The sequence below is a fragment of the Pinus tabuliformis genome, chromosome 5_1 (genome assembly GCF_031772625.1).
Source record: "Pinus tabuliformis cultivar Carrire ecotype Pingquan chromosome 5_1, CPIR1, whole genome shotgun sequence".
NCBI classification, from domain to species: Eukaryota; Viridiplantae; Streptophyta; class Pinopsida; order Pinales; family Pinaceae; genus Pinus; species Pinus tabuliformis.
In genome coordinates, this window is record NC_142305.1 from 115,810,419 (window position 1) to 115,829,852 (window position 19,434).

General features: G+C 41.6%; 1 protein-coding gene across 3 annotated transcripts in view; it reads left to right on the forward strand.

The window, feature by feature from the left end:
* The window catches only part of LOC149163695 (uncharacterized), a 411,291-nt gene that overhangs the window by 42,241 nt on the left and 349,616 nt on the right, over positions 1-19,434 (forward strand). For all 3 annotated transcript variants that reach the window (XM_089431820.1, XM_089431821.1, XM_089431822.1), the window contains exons 6-7: positions 2,078-2,282; positions 2,531-2,581. In XM_089431820.1, coding sequence (XP_089287946.1) covers positions 2,078-2,282; positions 2,531-2,581 — 256 coding nt within the window. The remainder of the gene's footprint in view (positions 1-2,077; positions 2,283-2,530; positions 2,582-19,434) is intronic.

The window sequence follows — 19,434 nt, forward strand, 5'->3', positions numbered from 1 at the left end:
AAAAAAAGTGGTGATATATACTAAAAACTTTTATTAAGTAGTCGATATATATCCAAGTGCCCACTTATAAAATTATAAGGAGGTTTGGAAGCATCCAAGGATTATTCAAAGTTACCTAGTATCATTCAATAAAATTGTCGACGAAAAGAAAAATGGAGTCTAATTTGGAATTGAAGGAACAAAGATTTCCAAAAACTTACGTAATTATGTTTCAGTGCTATTTAGAATTAAAGGGTCAATTGCGGGAAAAGATGTCACTATTGCTATCTCACCTGTCGAAGATAAAATTTATATAATGCCTAAAATCGCAAACCAATTAGTGATCCCGAAGTCAAATATAACCGAAAAATTAGATTGTTTTGGCAACAAAAAATATGTCCTAACCAATTTACAGTTAAACATTGAGGATTATACATTTATATCTCACTTCTCAGTTCAAACCCCATGGAGCGATCAAGGTGACATTATTTTGGGTTCACCCTGAATGGAAACCCGTGGTTCCTTCATCTTGAATATGAAAAATAAGTTTTTGACATTTTCTTACAAAAAGAAAAAAATAACACTATAGGATGTCACCATGAAGCCAAATCTAGTAACACCAGAAGACAACCAAGATATTTCAAAAGTAATTTTTCAAGAAAGTAAAAAAGTTCTACAAAATATGCAAAATAAAATTGACAAAATCACTGTTGATAGAGATGAAGAATTTTTGCGACTTAAGGATCATAGCAAGAAATTACTAACACAAGTTAAAAAGCTTAAGAAGGACAAGAAGTTGTTAAAAGACAAGTTAGAACATTGTATTCAAGAGGAAGTATCGAAGTCGCCAGTCGTAACATCCCCAGTTGAAGATAAAGAAACAAATACTGAACCAGTCAATAGCAGAACTCAAGAAGAGGATCAATCAGTTGAAGGAAAAACACACTCACATGTTACAATCCAGATGATGAAAATTCCAAACAAAGATTGTGTACCTAACTCAACAACCATAGTACTAGAAGGAGGTAAAAAAATTTCCACACACCTAATAAGGGAAAGTCAAACCAAAAAAGTTACCTATCTACATCCGAATCATGAGAGTAGACAACTCAACCAAGTTATGTATCAGGACCATTCAGAACAAAAACAATAAACTGATGTTCCAAAGAATATTGATTTAACCTCAATCCAGTCCTATGATGACAATTTGTTACGAAATTCCAGTGATCAGAATTTTCCACAGAAGATTAATCTAGGACTGTCTGATCCCTTCTTAGTGCGACAATTTTGTTTGTCACTTAAAAGATTCAACTTGTATCAACAAAGATGACAGTGCCGAGACAAGAAGACATTCGAAACCAAAAAAGAGATCAAGCCTTTTTCTTCAACAAGCTTTGAGGACAAAGCTTGTTTGAGGAGGAAGGCAATGTTACGAATAAAATATATATAAATAATATAAATAAAAGTAATGAGGATAATTGTAATAATGATTAGTTAATAATAATTAGTAATTAGGTTGAAGAGGCATGTCTAAATAGGACATGACTCTCCATGCAGATGCACTTGCCTAATATATAAGCAGGCCCCTCAGTCTCATTGTATGATCATTCATATTCATACATTTAATATATAATATTTGTATCCTCAATGGATATCTTCATATTCCTAGTCTTTGAGAGTATTTAATTCGAAGAACGAACTTTGTTCGCTTCAGAAAAGTGGATAAATAAGATAAGAAAGTGCATATTAAATGCTAATGGAGATGGGCGATCTCAATGATGGACAAAAAAATAGGTGGCATGAGGAAGCATGAATAATAGGCTAATTCGTCCTAATTGTGAGCAAATAGAATCAAACAATAAATTTGCCAATCTCTGTGTTTGTCTAGGAGGGTTTACATATTAATGTTTGGCCTTTTTTTTCTAGGAGTCACATCTTTTTATGTTTCCATAACATAAAAGCTAGGAGGATATTTTCTGACCTTTTGCTCTGGTGTATAGAATCTTTGCTTTTGACACAATCAAATAATGGATCCATTTATGCATATACAAATTTACAAGGGTACTTATATACTTACTGGTGATTAATGTATCTGTAGATTCCTTTGTCCCCGGCTTCTAGCATATCAAATTTGTATTTGAAATGGCATATTTTTGAGAAGACAAAGACATTGGTCAGTACTAGGAAATCAGTCGGGGAGAGCACTCTGAGTCCTGAATCTGATTCTCCACATGGCCGATCTGCTCACGGGTTGGTAGCACGAGATAGTGCACTGTATTTGTTTGGAGGTTATGGTGGTCAAGGTATGCCAATTATCAATGGATTCATTTCATGGATGTTTTTGATGGTTTGTTCCTTGTTCAATTTTATGGTATATCAGAATATCTTGCTTTGTTTGTTTTGATTCCAAACCTAAATTTTATTTTCCACCTTGTGATGGCATGGTGGATTTTGCTAATAGAAGAGATATCTTGGCAGATACACTTGTGGGATATAATCTGAGTTTTTGATGGGTTAATGCTTACATGGTCATACCTTTTTCTATTGGCAGGTCTGACTTTTAATGATATATTCGTCTTGCGCAACTTTCCCAGCTTAACAGGTATTTCTGGCAGCAATTTTATTTTGTTTACTATATACATTATTCTTTTTTTGTAGCTTCTATTTACCTGAGTTTGAATGTCGAGTTTAGTTACAATGAATGATTTCATTTTCAAGGCAGTAATGCCTGATGCACTATTATGGCTTTATTTTGAAATTTGCATCTGCAAGTATTAATGGTTATGTATAGTACTTCAGGCACTTTTTGTTGCTCAAAATCTTCCTTTCCCTTGTTGTCTAAGCTTACAGTTTGAAAACATTCACAATATGTATAACTTTATACTTTCAGAACGTGCTGTTTACGATAATATCTTTACTTATTTTTAGAGCTTGTGACTCTCATAGCACGTTGGTTAGCTGGTAAAGAGCATAAGTTTTGATCATAAGCACACTAGTTTCCATGGTAATGCATTATAGGAGATCATGGCATGGTATTGCATTATTTTTGCTTGGAAATAATGTTATGGACATGCTAATGATATCTTTTAAAACATTTACTTCGCAATATCTGGAAGATGAGGCAGGTCCAGAGCCTTGTAACTTGAAGGATATTTTGATGAAATTCTGTGCAAGGATAACGACAACACACTTTTGTAAACTAAACTGCAGAAAGATCACTCAGATGGGTACTGTTGAACTAAGTTGCACAGCCTTTTTTCAAGGAAATGTGGTATTATGCAACACCTCCATCTCTTCATTATAAAAACTATCAACTTACAAGAATTATCCTTGGTTTGAGAGGTCACAAGTAAATAATAGATGAACTGACAAGCAAGTATGATGTGGATCATATTAATTCTTCCAAAGTGATAGAAGATTCAGCAGCATAAGGAGTAATATCCTCCCTTTTACCTATGTCATATATCTGAAATACTTATTCAATACATTGCCTAGTGATTATATTGATCTAGACAAAAATATGTTGCAGCATAAGTATGAGCTGAAAGCTTTCAACTTTTGAAAGTGACTGGAGATTTAGCAGCACATCAATTAATCAATTGCTTGCCTGACACTAGCAAAGCTTTGGCAATATTTTTGCTTCACTTCGACTGGCAAAATCGAACTGGAAATCCACGATTTCCTTCTGCAAACCAACTCGGCCCTCTCTGTGCAATTGCAACTTCTCCATCAATTTGCTAGACTAGAACTGCACATGGCCTCCTTTAGGAACTCGCTCAGCCTTTGGAAAATTGTTCCGGCGGATATACTGCCTCCAGCAACACACTAAAGCCACTTACACTTCCTCTGGCAACTATCTCCGGCAACCGGAAATCTATCTATAGCTCGAGCAACTCGCACTGGATAAACTGAGAATTCACACTAGCTAAATCAATGCCCCTTTTGCAGAATAATTTGGGCTCCTTCTCTTAGAATAATAGAATCTCTGTGAAGAATTTCTTTGGAAATTCTCTCCTCAATTTCTCCTACTGAAACATCGTTGTTGATGTCCTCCACGCCAGTGTTGAAAATCGGTAAAATATCGGTGAGGGTCCTGAAAAAATCTTATCGGCAATATTGGCAAAAATATCGCCAAAATATAGGAAAATATTGGCAAACATAAAAAATCAATTTTATCTTTTATCTTTTTATATTTTTATATTTTCTATATATATTTTTTTTATATTTATTTTTTATTTCTTCAGATTTTTAAACATAGCTGATATTTTCAAAACGGAAAATATCGCAATATTTACTTGGCGATATATCATTTTCCCGAAAATATCATGATATTTTCAAATATCGTCGATATATTGGCGATATTATCAACACTGCTCCACGCTATCATTGTGCCCTTGCTATCACTTCAAAATTTTGTCACACAAATGTGTTCTCCAAATGCCCATTGATTTCCTCTTATAATCTCTCATTGAGCTATCAACAACTATGATTTAATCTCAATCGATGGCTAAGATCATCCTGACCCCATCAAATGACTTTTCTAGAAGTCACTAGAGATAAATCGACTTGTCTCAATTAATTTTGATTAATTAACCACTTTTCCTAAGTTAGACTTGGGAAAATAATTAAATTGGCTAATTAATTCTAATTAAGACAATTTTCCTCTAGAAACTTTTTATGGGTATTGGAGAAAATTAATCCATCTGTTTTTTCTAGCCTCGTAGACACCACCTGAGACTAGAACACCTGTCCGAGTTACACAAACTAACACTTCCTCCTAGAGAGGATGGTGTTCTGCATAACACCTAACTTGTCTCTAAACAAGGTGAATCTTGTCTTCCCCAAGGCTTTCTTCAAAATGTTTGCTACATGCTCATTTGTAGGTATATACTGTAGCTGAACTATCCTGCATTGTACACAATCCCTGATGAAATGATACTTGATGTCTATATGCTTGGACCTGTCATGAAACACTAGACTCTCAGTGTTGGGATGGGGTCCCCTGGGTTAGTTTGGGGTTAAGATAACCCAAATTTGTAAATAATGTAAAGTTTCCGCAATTTGTGGATGCGGAGCGTGTAGATGATTAGGAGTCAAAGGGGCTTAGCCCCTTGTTTTGGATAAATTTTGAGTCGGTTTTGAGATTCACCCATGGTTTGCGGACCATGGCATTGTATGAAAAAAGTCTATAAATAGTGAGTCTTAGCGAAAGGAAGAGGTAACTAAGTAGAGCTAAGATAAGGGATTGGGTTGATTGAAGAAGCTAGGGCAGGAAGGCTCTGCTCCTTGCGCTTAGATAGAGAAAGAAAGGCTCCGCAGTTGAGTGTGTGAACCCCAACAGTTGTGTGCATAGGGCAGTTTGAGTCTGTAATCTGTGAATTGAGATCAATAAAGACAAGATTCTGAAGAATTATTGAGTATTTCTATTTATGTTATATGCCGCTGATGAATGATTGTTTTATGAAATATTGATTGATGCTATGCGATTCTCTTGAATAAGTCTTAATAATGTACGTAATGCATGTTTAAATAATTTCGCGAAGATTTTGGTGATTCCTCTTGTGTTTATTAACGACCTAAGTAGATCTGCGTGAACACCAATTTAGGATTGCTTTCTGATGCGTGTAAGTAGGTAAATCCACTGTTAAAGGTCCGCAAGCACTGATCGTAGGCCTTTGCAAAGGTCTGAAGGTTGTTTTGACAGAGTTGCAGTAACGTGCCCTAAGAGTTTATTGATCTACGTGAAGGTAGATCCAGAAACTTGGTTCTTACATCCCCCCATATTGCTTCGGGTGAGACTGCAGCGTGCGCTTCGCGGGTTGTTGCCGAAAGGGCCAATAGTGTAGGGTTTTGTTGGTTGGCGCAACTAACTCTGAACCTAGGTCAGGACCCCCTAAGCCAACAAATGGTTCCGTTGCTGGGACCAGGATCTGCTTGAAAGAGATGTGTGATGTTGCATCATTGGAACTTGACCAAGAAAGAAATTGAAAAGTGGTTGGATCGGAAGATTCACGAGTTCGCAGCGCAAGAAAACAAGAATCCGTGCCTGTCAAAGGAAGATTGGTTGGACAGATATCTGTATACAGAGATACACAAAATCTTCTTCTGCACCTTCCCAATTGAACTGTACGAGTGGTTAGCCAAGTTGACAGATAGTCAAGGAAGGTGGAAGCTCAATAGTCCTATAGTGTGGACTCCAGAATTAGTGCGATGACTAGAAGCCTCTGAAAACAAGATCGCGCGGGCTGTCGATCATTGGCTCGATCGAATTCTAGGAGGATTTGTTACAGAATTTGCAGTTGATACCTCAGTCAGCTATAGCAAAGCGGAGCGAAGATTCTTCAAGGGATCGCAAGGTAAGTATTTAAGATCATTGAATACTTGGATTAAAATGCTGTTATGTGAAAAATAGGTGATGCCATTACCTTGATGTTCGGGTCTATGCGAAGTGGAAGATTCTTTAGAAATCATGAAGGATCAGGACCAGAGTATAGCCCCTTGATTGGACCTCCTTCAAGTGACGATGAAGGGGCGGGGCAGACTACGCCGCGAAGCGCTGTTCAGCTAATCACTCAGGGGATTCCTAGAACAAACCATCCATCCACCCCACCTCCACCTCCACCTCCACTGCATACACCTTCACCCACCCCTCCACCTCCACCCTTCAATATGGCGAATGCAATGAAGATGTCAATCTTCAAGGGCATAGGAAGTGAAGATCCAGAGCAGTTCTGGTTTGTTGCAAACGCTGTATGGACAACACAACAGATTATTGATGACAATATAAAGAAGGCACAGTTGGTTACCGCTTTGCAGGATCGCATGCTAACGTGGTACATTAAGTATTGTTCTGATAATCCTCTTGCGATGCTAGCAGAGACTAAGACGACTTTCAACAAAGAGTTTAGTAAACCTAAATCTGACTCACAGTCAGTAATTGGATTTAAAGAGATCATGATGAGGGTCGAAGAAACGCCTTGGGAATTTGATCAGAGGTTGAAATGTCAGATCAGAGAGGCTAACATGCAGATCACAGATAACCAACATCGCGAATGGTTTATAACGTCGCTTTTGCCCCACTTGAGAATTGCTCTGTCGCAACAGAAGATAGAAACACAGGCAGAAGCCTTGGAGATCGCGATGAGGTTGCATGCATCACCTATTCAGAATACGAACCTGGGAGTACAACAGATCCACTCACAGTTAGAAAGCCTACACTTAGAAATACAAAGTTTGAAGAAAGACAAGGAAATTAAGCCTGAGGTGCGTGCGAAAGTTTGGTGTTTGAAGTGCAAGGGCCATGGACATGATAAGGATCATTGTCCCGTGTACGCAAATTATATTATAGGAGGGGGGCCGATTCCCCTGAAGCCAGAAGCCCCAGCAGGGCCGAGCATGGGGGTTGCGCTGTGGTGCGCCATTTTTCAAGTTATTGGGCAACATGCAACGGATAATTGCCATTTACTTCAGAAGTTTGTTCAGACACCCCAACAGTTGTTTTGTAATTTCTACAAATCCGTGGGCCACGATGAGTGCCATTGTTGAAGCTATGAACTGATGATGGAAAGAACCCCTACGTACCGTATGCAAGAAAAAACTTGGCCTCCAGATCAAGGTGTCGGAGGAGTGCGCGAAGGTTATCAGGGTCGAGGACGAGGCCGAGGAGGAGGAGGACCTGGTAGAGGTCGCAGTCAGATTATCTGCTACAACTGCGGATAGTCGGGGCACTATGCGCGAGACTGCCAGAATCCTACACACCCATCATGTCAATACTGCAGACAGTTTGATCATACTATAGAAGAATGGTCGGTGCTAATAGCTAAAATGCAAGAGAAGAAAACACAGCCTCAATAGCCTACGCAAAATTTATAGATGATGAGGGTTGAGCCCCGCGAAGAAGATCAAAGCGTTAATATTGTGCTAAGAAGTGGAATGACGACTGGCGCTGATAAAGGTAAACAACTTGAAGAAGAAGGATGGGTCCGCAAAGCACCAGAGAAAGAAGTCGGCTTTGATCTGGACCACGCTAAGGAAACTTTTTTGGAAGCTAAGAAGAGCTTCGCGGAGGCCTCCACCTTAGAAAGCCAGGGCAAGATACAAGAACTTAGTGCGCTTGCAGATGTTGATCCTTCTATACTCACTACGTTTTTGGAGACCTGCATGAAACTGTTGCGCGATAGCAAGGCTATGGAAGGCCTGCAGGAACTAATAAATAAATGTGCCAACAAGGAAAAGGCCCCTGGTGAACACTGTGCAGTCAAAAAGATTGGCAAGCATAAGGCACGAACAGGGTGAGAGATGAGGCTAACGACGTAGATATGTGATTATGAGATGGACCAGGTCATTTTGGATCTGGGGTCCGATGTGAACGTATTACCAAAACAAACCTAGGAAAGGATGGGGAGACCTGCGTTGCAGTGGTCCCCGATTCAGCTTAGGATGGTGAACCAGCAAAAAATCATGCCCATGGGACGGTTATATGGAGTAACAGTTGATATTGAAGGCACGAGCGCAGTGGCAGACTTTGAAGTTATAGAAATCGTTGATGACAGTAATCCCTACTCCGCGCTCCTGGGAATTGACCGGGCTATTGATATGAATGGGGTCATTACTTTGAAGAAGAGGACAATGTCATTTGTAGAAAGTCGCTCCGAGTTATATTGCCACTGGACCCAACAGAAAGGGCGCGCTATACTGAACCAGTCCGCGACTATGAGGAAAATGATGATGAACTGGATCAAATTTACAAAATAACAGTGCGAGATCAGTTCAGGATCAATCGAACGGCAAATGGGCAGATTGCATGGGACCAAGAGAGTTCCTGCACCTCTGATTCAGACGAGGAATTAGAACATTGGCAGAATCACTTGCATGAAGTCTCTACATTGTGATGCAATATGATGACGAAGTCGCTGTGCTGTGTTTCATCGGAGGTAAGAAAATTACCTTATTATGATGGTTTAACTGACGTAGATTTGTTTTTGGATGAATTTGAGCATGAAGTCCCTGAGGACCACCGCTTCCAAGCATTAGAGTTGGCACTGCGTGCTACACTTGCACGATGGTGGGGTACGCATAAGGATAGTTTTGTTGGATGGCGAGATTATAGAAGAATGATGAAGCTACGGTTCGGGCGTGCTAACACTAGAATCACTGAGAAGTATAATGGAAGGGATGATTCGCGCGATCACCTAGCGAAGTGGACTAAAGCATGGGGAACAAAACCGCAGCCAGAATGGGTACACATATTTTGTCATACCTTGGACACAATTCCCATGAACTGGTATCTGGAAACAGAGCTCCGCCATGGCACTGCGGAGTGGGATGTATTGAAGGAAGGGTTCTTATTGACTTTTAGCTTTGAAGATGGCTTTGCAAGCATCGATGAAGCACTGCAAGAGATTAAGGTGGTTATCTTTAGAACGCTGAAGGAACCTATGGAATGGACCCAACCAGACTAGAGCACCTAGTTGCGCCGCGCCTTGGAATGCTATAACGTGACCGCTGAAGAGGAAGAATAAGACCCAAGGAACATCAATATTCCAGAGGCAGAAGGGCATCGTGAAGTCGAAGGACCACAAATAGAAAACTCGAACATCTCCGCACCTCTGAAAACAAAGCAAGTAAACATTGGCACTAAGGAAGAACCAAAGTTCGCGAAAATTGGAGATTATTAGGATGACGCTACAGTAGATAAAGTTGCTGAATTACTTTGCGAATACCAAGATCTCTTTCCAACTAAGTTTTCAGATCTAAAGGGCATAATCGGTGATTTGGGTATTATGAAGATCACACTGAAGCTGGATGCGAAGCCTGTTAAACAAAGGCCTTACCGCCTTAATCCTAAGTATAAGGAAAAGGTTCGCTAGGAGCTGGATAAGATGCTGGAGGCAGGCATCATAGAACCTGTTGAAGAATCCGATTGGGTGAGCCCGATGGTGGTTCAAGAAAAGAAACAAAAGGGCGAAATAAGGATTTGCGTAGATCTGTGGAAGCTTAACGATGCATGTGTCCACGATCCATTTCCGACGTCGTTCACAGATGAAGTGCTAGACAATGTTGGAGGGCAGGAGGCCTATTCCTTTACTGACGGGTTTTCAGGGTATCATCAAATCAAGATCACGCCAGAAGATAGAAGCAAAATGACCTTCGCAACGGAGTGGGGTTGTTTCCAGTACACTGTGATGCCATTTGGACTAAAGAATGCGCTTGCGATATTTTCCCGCGTAGTCATAGCAACGTTCAAGGAGTTCATTCATAAGTTTCTGGAGGTATACTTTGATGACTGGATGGTGTTTGGATTAGTGAAGTGCCATGTAGCAAGTCTGCGCTTGATGTTGGATACATGTTGCAGATACCAGATCACGCTGAATTTGAAAAAATGCATATTCTGTGTTCCTTTTGGGATCTTGTTAGGTCATGTTGTGTGCAAGCAAGGATTGATGGTGGACCCTGCAAAGATTGCGGTAATTGTGAACTTGGAGGCCCCTAGGAATGTCAAGCAGTTGTGCGCAACGCTGGGACATACGGGATACTATAGAAAATTTATCAAAGCTTATGCTCAAATTACTGCGCCCATGGAGAAACTGCTAAAGAAGGACGTGACATTCTGTTGGGACGAAGAATGTCAACATAGTTTAGATGTGTTGAAAGAAAAGATGGTCACTACACCGATCTTGGTATTCCCCGATTGGAAAAAGGAATTTCATGTGCATGTGGATGCTTCTTGCATTGCGCTAGGTGTCGTGCTAACACAGGCAGGTGAAGAACTGGACCATCCTATAGCCTTCGCAAGTAGGAAGTTATCGAAGGCCGAGAAAAATTATTCAACGACTAAGCACGAAGGGTTGGCCATGGTCTACGCGCTGCAAAAATTCAGGCATTATCTATTAGGAGGACATTTCAAGATGTATACTGATCATTCTGCCTTAAAATACCTGGTCAACAAGCCTGTGTTGGGGGGGGGGTTGCAGATGGCTGTTATTATTTCAGGAGTATGACTTTGAAGTCACTGTGAAGCCTGGAAGGTTAAATGTGGGACCTGACCATTTGTTGCGGATTGAAATAGGAGAAGAACCTAATAATTTGGAGGAAGGGTTGCTAGATGCGCAACTCTTTGCGGTGCGCGTAGCGGATGACCATTTTGCAGACATTATTCACTTCTTGACTACGGGGATGGCACCAGAAGGATATACAAGTCAACAAAAGAAGGAATTAGTAGTGTGTGCGATCGATTTTTCAGTTATTGTGGGACATTTGTATAAAATGGGTGCAGATGAAATATTGCGAAGATATGTACCGGACTTTGAGCAGGACAGCATTCTCGCTGAAGCTCATGGGGAGCTGCGGGAGGCCATTATGCAGGTAAGGCAACTGCGTAGAAGATTTTGCGTGCAGGTCTATGGTGGCCAACATTGCATAAAGATTCCAAGGCATATTGTAAGGTGTGCGATGCCTGTCAAAGAACTAGTAGATCGTCGCGAAGAGATGAACTACCACTACACCCTCAGGTATCATTTTAGCCCTTTGAAAAGTGGGCAATTGATTTTTTGGGGCCAATTCAGCCCCCTGGAAAGAAAATGGGTGCGCGCTATATTATCACTGCGATGAAATATCTAACTAGATAAGCAGAAGCATAGCTGGTTTAAGGATTGTACAGGGGTTGCGGCAGCAAAATTCTTGTATGAATGTCTTAACTAGATTTGGTTGCCCGAAAGTGTTGATGAGTGACAGGGGTACGCACTTTTTGAATGAAACGATCAGCGCGTTGACTGAGGAATTTTAGGTCTACCATCAGAAGGGTACACCATATCACCCACAGGCAAACGAAACTGTTGAAGCCTTTAACAAGATTTACGAGACCGCAGTGATGAAGATCTGCAACGCGCAGTGGAATCGCTGGGATGTACGCGTACTTGTCGTACTCTGGGCTTATCGGATTACTTGTAAGAAGTTGACAGGGCAAACGCCGTTCAGATTAGTATATGGGGTCGAAGCCGTAATGCCGATGGAATACATTGTGCCTAGTCTGCGCATAACATCTTTGACGGATATGGCGGAGGAATGGCTTGTGTAGCTGATGGAGCTCGAAGAAGATCAATTTTTGGCAAGATTCCATCAACAAGTACAAAAGGAACGCGAAAAAGCATGGCATGATCGCCATATCAAGCTTCGCACATTCAAGGTAAACGATCTTGTCTTGTTATATGATAATAAATTGACTAAATTTTTGGGTAAATTCCAGATGCATTGGTTAGGGCCGTATATTGTCAAAGAAATTACAGATGGAGGTGTAGTTCAACTCGTGAAGTTGAATGGGGAACCCTTCCCAGGAAGAGTGAATGGGAGCAGATTGAAGTTGTATACAAGGGATCTTGCACAATGACTATATGGCAGCAGGATAGTCTTAGTGTTCCAAGCAGTTGCAAGGGAGCGCGAGAGTATAAACTACAATGCCCAACTTGGTGGACAACGCAGCGAGCAGGCTGCGTGAAGAGTGACAAAGATGCAATCAGTGAAGCTGCGCCCAGGAAGCTGCGGCAAAAGGGAAGGTACCGCGCAACCTAGCAGGAAAATGACCGTTGGAGTTACTGTTCATTAAGGCAAAAATCATTGAGGATTTGCCGCCAAAACAACATTTATTATCAGAATTTGGGGGGAATGGTCGGATTTGAATTCAAAACCCCTTATAAATTACGCGTGCTGGTCCAATAGAGAACGCTTTGCGCTCTAAGACTTGTTGCTGAATTTCGCTGTTTGTCGCCTATGAGCCGTGTATTGGGAAGATTTAGTTGCGAGCCCATTGTTTGCTGAATTTCCTACGATAAACCGAAAGCTTATCCTTGACCAAATGTTTGCCTCAAGCCCTGTTGAAACTGTAAATGGTGGCGATGTTGTCTCTGACGCAGCAACCCCGGAAGTTGTAAGTATGGAAGCTCCAGTTGCACCTAGGCCAAAGCACACCCCTACTAGAGAAACACAACCAGCCAAGCCAAAACAATTTGCGAAGGACAAGCAAAAGAAGGTGTAGGTGCGCGCATCACCAAGAAAGCATATCGAAACACAGGCAAAGCAAAAGAAAGACAAGCAAAAGAAGGTGTTGGTGCGCGCATCACCAAGAAAGCATACCAAAACACAGGCAAAGCAAAAGAAAGACAAGCAGCCAGAAAGAGTAGTGGATTTGGAGGCGGAAGAATTCCAGGGAACGGAGGATATTGATGCTGAAGGGGTGGAACCCATGACGAGGCTGCCAAAGTATATCCCTCCGCGGAAGGGAAAATCAAAGGTAACGAAGGACCCTGATACCGAGAAGTTTACAGTATCCACGCCCTTGCTGCCTGAGCAGGTCCCCTTTGAAGGTCCTCGGCTCGCGCGGATCCTGTTGTTAAAGATGGAGGATTGGGACCTCGTGGACCACACTAAGTTTCCACATTTGGCGACGGATAAATATATGCGCAAGATCTATTACGAAGAAACATTGTTACAGCATTGGAGCCAATGGAATGGGTCCGCGGTGTTGAGCAATCAGGGTTGCTCAATTTGCTGTTGGTGCCACATTATCACCGCACCCCCATTAATACGATGTGTGCGCTAGCTCCTCACATTGGTGCATGATGGGTGCTTATGGCTAGGAGAGCCTATCCCCATCACAAACATGTTGATTCACAAAATCACGCGGCTGCCTTACAAAGGCGCGAACCTTGCCAAGGAGTTTGGAGGGAAGACTAGGGAGAAAGATCTTGCAGACAAGATGAAGAAGGATTATGGCCTCCTCAAGAAGTCGTGAGGGTATTCCATTCTTTTTATTACAGACCAGGCAGTTCAATTCGCTGCCCAGATTTTAGTAGGGAAGGTTATGAGAAAATGTCGTGCGGACGAAGTTCCGACGCCAGTAGTTTCACTTGCTGCATAGTGTGCGAAAGGCGTACAATTTAATTGGGCCAGGTACCTTTGTCAGGAGTTCGTAGTGAACTGCCGCGATGCCCAGAAACCAAGTCGTTCCACTACGCTTGGTTGCTGCTATCAATTGTGCTCGTTGCATGGAGATTGCCGGAGGATAGCCAATTTCCTCCTCTTGAGGCAGGATTGCCGGAGGCCACGCAATGCGCCTCTTTATGGTCTACGAAGGATGTCGCGCGGATTACAGAAACAAAGATATTTTGGACCTTTGTGGAAATGGATCTCCATATGGAAATCAATCAACGTCCAAGGTGCCAGAGTAACAATTGGTGCAGTCAGGTGCCAGAGTGACAGATGTAGTAGCTAGTAGCAGGTCAGATACTGGGCAGCGCAGTGCAGAGTTGGCAGCAGTGCAGTTAGATAGAGAAGGGTCAGCAACAACGCAAAAGTTTCAGTGACAACGCAGAATCTAGTAGCAGTCAGGACATGGGTGGCAGATGCATCATAGATGCATCATACTGACCATAATTGGTTCAATAATTTTGGATGCTTTTCCGTTGCAGTTGTTGTAGTTGCGGGAGCAACATATGGAGAGGGAGTTGCAGTGCAGATGCAGTGTTGGCAGCAGTTTAGCAGGGCCAGCAACAACGCGGATGCAACGTTTATCAGAGTTGCGTAGTAGTTGGTGGGTAGCTACAGGTAGACATCAGCAGCGTAATAGGAGGTGGTGCAAAGACAGGTTGTTGCTTCAGTGGTTTGCAGCGCTAGAACAGATTCCTCGCTAAGAGGGAGTGTTGATTTTTGTGGAGAGGCTAGAACACATTCCACAAAATTTTGTGGAGAGGCTAGAATACATGTATTCTTCAAAACCCATAAATCGTTTTTGGAAATTCCACCTAGAGATGACTTATTTAAAATAATTAACTTTTTTTTAATGGTTCCTAAGTCTAAACTTAGGAAATCTAGTTAATTAAAGGGTATTAATTAAGTCATGGTGAGAATCTTCTAGAAGAAGACATGGATCAATTTCTAGTTCATCTTAGCCATCAATTATGTTTCAATCTTGGCCGTTGAAGCCTCAACGAGAGATTATAAGAAGAAATTCTATGGGTTTGGAGAACACACTTGAGGAGCAAGGAATTCGATATCGCTGGGAAATCGAACTCCAGAGTAGCATCTGTGAGTTGCTGGAGGTGATTCAGTAGTTTCGAAGCAATGAGAGGGGCATGGATAGTAAGGTTGGAATGAAGTTTTTCCAGTCCGGTGAGTGCATAGCAGAGAGACAACGTACTCCACAGAGAGGCTGACGCAGTGCAAAAGCAACAAGGGGCAGCTCATCTTGAGCTAAGGTCAGTGTCGGATCACCGGTGGAAGTGAGATTTTTCTTACTAGACATTTGTCAGTTATTTTCTCTGTATGGAAAGCTAGATTTGAGCTTCCACATATTTGTACTTAGATTTACTACTGCAAAATAATCAAACCCTCAGCGGCTGCACTGGTTTTCCCAAGTTGGGTTTTTCTGGGGACATTTGTTCAAAAATAATTGTGTTTATTGTGTTTGTGCATCCATTTTTCCAGTGTTTTTATTTCTTCCGCAGTATTTGTTTTGTGAACGCTGCAGTGCATATGTTTTGACATTTGCCGTAGGAAACTGCAAATAATTTGGTTGATTGATTTAACAAATAGAAGAAACATTATCAGTTGCTGCAGTAGGATTCAGGGTCACCAAATTTTCACAAAGCCTATTCATACTAGCAAGGAAAGATACATTGTATATGATGATCGGGACAGACTCAGAAAAGTAAAATTTCGAGCATGAAGGCTAAAAAACCAATCCATCAAGAATAGATCTAATGACGCATCTGCTCATAAATATCAAATGTTGAATCCATTCTCCTCTCCTTGATTCATGCATCCAATTTTTTGCAACTTTTCTTCCAGTTTGAAAAATACAAACCATTGCACTTATAAAAACAAGGAAGCACTGGCAATTTTTGTTTACAATACCAGATTTAATAACATTAACTTCCTCGTCTACAGAGTAACTACCACCATTCTTATTTTCAGGGGGATGAGCAATTATGTAGCCAGCTTCCTGCAAAGCCCTACAGCTCCTACATTTCAAGGGTCCCATAATTATCACCATCCTCTCGATCTATTTCAGATCTCCGCATGTCATTTTCCCGCCATTCATCCACATCGAAGTTCTTCTATTGTTCTTCACCAGTAGCCCTATCTGGTGACCATATGCTAGTTGTATCCCTCTCCTTCAAAGTTGGAATTGATTGGCTTACTGATATTTTTCCTGGAGATTTGATTATGTTCCCTGTTCTATAACTACCATCTTATCTTTTGTGCTGATCTTTTCATTGATAGATGTAACAAAGATATTCAAATCATGACCACCATCATTATCTTCACTGGCCTTATTGGTCTTTGGAAAGAACTTCAGAGTGGGAAATCTACTAACACCTATTCATCATGCCACAAAGAATTATCCTCATGGATAACAAAATCCTGAACCTTGAGCATTTGTGAAGGCTCACTAGTGTTGCGGGGGAGCGCTTCCCCCCGGCTCCCGTTCCCAATCCGTGCTCCGGGCGAGAGCAGGTCGGGAGCACGCTCCCGATAAAAAAAATTGTGCTCCCTGCCAATTTAGGGAACGACATCAGGAGCGTTGCTCCCGTCGCTCCCGGAGCGAATCGACTGACGACGGGAGCGATCCGGGCGGAAAAAAGGCCGCGGACGCGAAAAAAATTTCCAATTTAAAAAAAAAAATGTTTTAAAAGCCCAATGGGGCAAACAAACGTTTCATTATCACTTGAATGAGAGCAAGAGCAAAGGAGCGAGGAGCAAGTGCCGAGGAGCGAGCAACAAGCCTGCAAAGAGGTAAGTAACTTAGTAATTTAGTTAGTTTAGTTAGTTTAATTTAGTTAGGTAGTAATTTAGGTAGTTTAATTTAGTTTATTAACTATATTTAGTAAAAAAATTATGAATCTAAATTAAATTAATAGATTAAAATTATTAAATTAATTAATCTAAATAAATTAAATTAATTTGCAGATTCAAAAGCCTACAAATATCAAACATCATGGACCTGGCTATATTTCTTGGGATTTTCCTCTTCTTGGTCCCTTTTATGGTTATTATGGTGCTGGAGAGTAGGAAACGGAGGGGCCAAAATGAAGAGGGGGATGAAGAAGCTGGAGAAAGTGGATTTGATGAAAACCCCGGTGAGGAGGAGCTGGAGGAGGGTGAACATGACTCTCAAAAAACTAAACAAGACCAAACCCCATTGTGGAAATATGTTAACAGGCCTGAAGCAGGGAAAGGGGGTGGAACCACTAAATTTCATTGCCCCCATTGCAACAATGATTACACAGGTTCATACACCCGTGCCAGAAAACACCTCTGCGGGAAAAGGCCATGGGATGGAGACAAACAAATAGGAATCAAAACTTGTCCAGCGGTGTCAGCAGCGGATAGAGCCAAATACATAAGGGAAGAGGAGGAAGCCCAATACAAATAAAAAAAATCAAGGGGTTTCTTTGAACCAAGCTCACAATCACAAGCACAAAGAACTCCTTCAGCATCCTCCCAAGGCAGTGGATATGGAGGCATAAGGTCATCAGGTTTAAGATGTAGAACCATATTAGATCTCCTTGATGATGGGTGTAGGAATGATGTGGATTCAAAGGTTTATAGGTTTCTCTATGTATGTGGGATACCATTCAATGTTCTTCGCTCACCTTATTGACACGAAATGGTTTCTGCCATAAATGATGCCCCTAAAGGATACAAGAGCCCTGGGTATGACAAGGCAAGAACCGTTGGACTTGATCACGAAAAAGCAAAAATATCACATTCTTTGAATAGAATGACAAGTTCTTGGACTGACCATGGGGTGTCCATTGTATCTGATGGATGGACAAATGTAAAAGGCAAGCCATTGATAAGTGTTCTTGCTGTGTCTGTTAGTGGTGCCATCTTTCTAACTGCACATGATTACTCGGACAAGTTCAGGACCAGCATCAACATTGCAGAAGCATTACTTGAAAAAATTGACCGTATTGGGCCATACAATGTCATCCAAGTCATCACTGATAATGCTCCTAATTGTAAGGCAGCGAGAGCAATTATTGAGGATATATACCCCAGCATATTTTGGTCTGGATGTTTGGTTCACACATTGAACCTTCTGATGCATGATGTTGTGAAGAACAAAAATGCACAATACCAATGGATTGGTGATTTGTACAAGAAAGGCAAACAAATGATAAAGTTTATTACAAATCATAGCAATACACATGGCCTTTTCCGCAATCACTCGAGATTGGAGTTGTTGAAGATTGCGAAGACCAGATTTGGTAGTTATTACCTCATCTTCAGGCGCCTTTTGAAGGTAAGAGAGTCATTGGCTAGCATTTTATCAAGTCCACATTGGCAGGTATTAAAGGAAAGGGCTACAAAAGCAGCTGATAGGCAAGGTTTTGAACTGGTGGAGGAGGCCGCTCTTGATGGTCAGTTTTGGACAAGTGTGAGGCAAGTGTTGGATTTCACCAAGCCCATTTACCACATGATTCGGTTTGCAGATACAGACAAACCAGTGATTGGCGAGGTGTATGAGCAGATGGATACCATGTTGGGGCAAATAAAAGATGTTGTTCATAACAAAGATCCCGACTTGTACAAAATGATTCACGATTTTGTGTGTGTACGGTGGAATAAACTTAATCTTCCACTACATTGCTTGGCGTATATCCTTACGCCAAAATACTACTCTACATCTTGGTTGGGCCAACCTGCACTAGGGGGTGGGATTAGGACCAAACCCCATTTAGATGCAGAGGTAACTAGTGGATATTTGCAAGCATTGGAAAAGTTGATACCTGACAGGGAGGAATGTGCAGCTGTGCGCCTTGAAATAGGCAAATACTTCAGTGGCACTAGTTTGTTTGGTACCTTCCATGCAATGGAAGACAGAGACAGATTTGATGCTCTCACATGGTGGGAAACATATGGCGGCCATGGACTTTTGCCAAAATTGGCAAAAAAAGTTCTATCACAGGTTGTGAATACTTCTTCTGCAGAGAGGTGCTGGAGCACCTACAGCTTCATACACAATGTGAAAAGAAACAGACTCAATGAAAACCGAGCAGAAAGCTTGGTTTATGTGCACTATAACTTGACGTTGTTGAGTCATTATTGTGATCGGGCTTATGAGGATCCCACATATAAAATTTGGGACAATCACCCAGAGGATGACAATTTGGAGGATGGTATAATGCATTTTGAAGAACTGGAAGAGGAACTTATAAGGGATGAAGATGAAGCAGCTGCAGCTGCAGCAGCCATGCCACCTCCACCTCCACCATCCAGTAGTAGTGCTCGAGGTCCGAGTCTTGTTCCTTTGCTGTCGCCACCTCCATCTACACCCTCACGTGGAGGGCATGTGTCTTCTAGTTCTGGTCGTCGGTCTGTGCGGGAGACTCCTAGAAGACCACCACGACCTGCTTATACTCCTGGAGACTCTCTTGGCAAGGGCCACATTTAGAT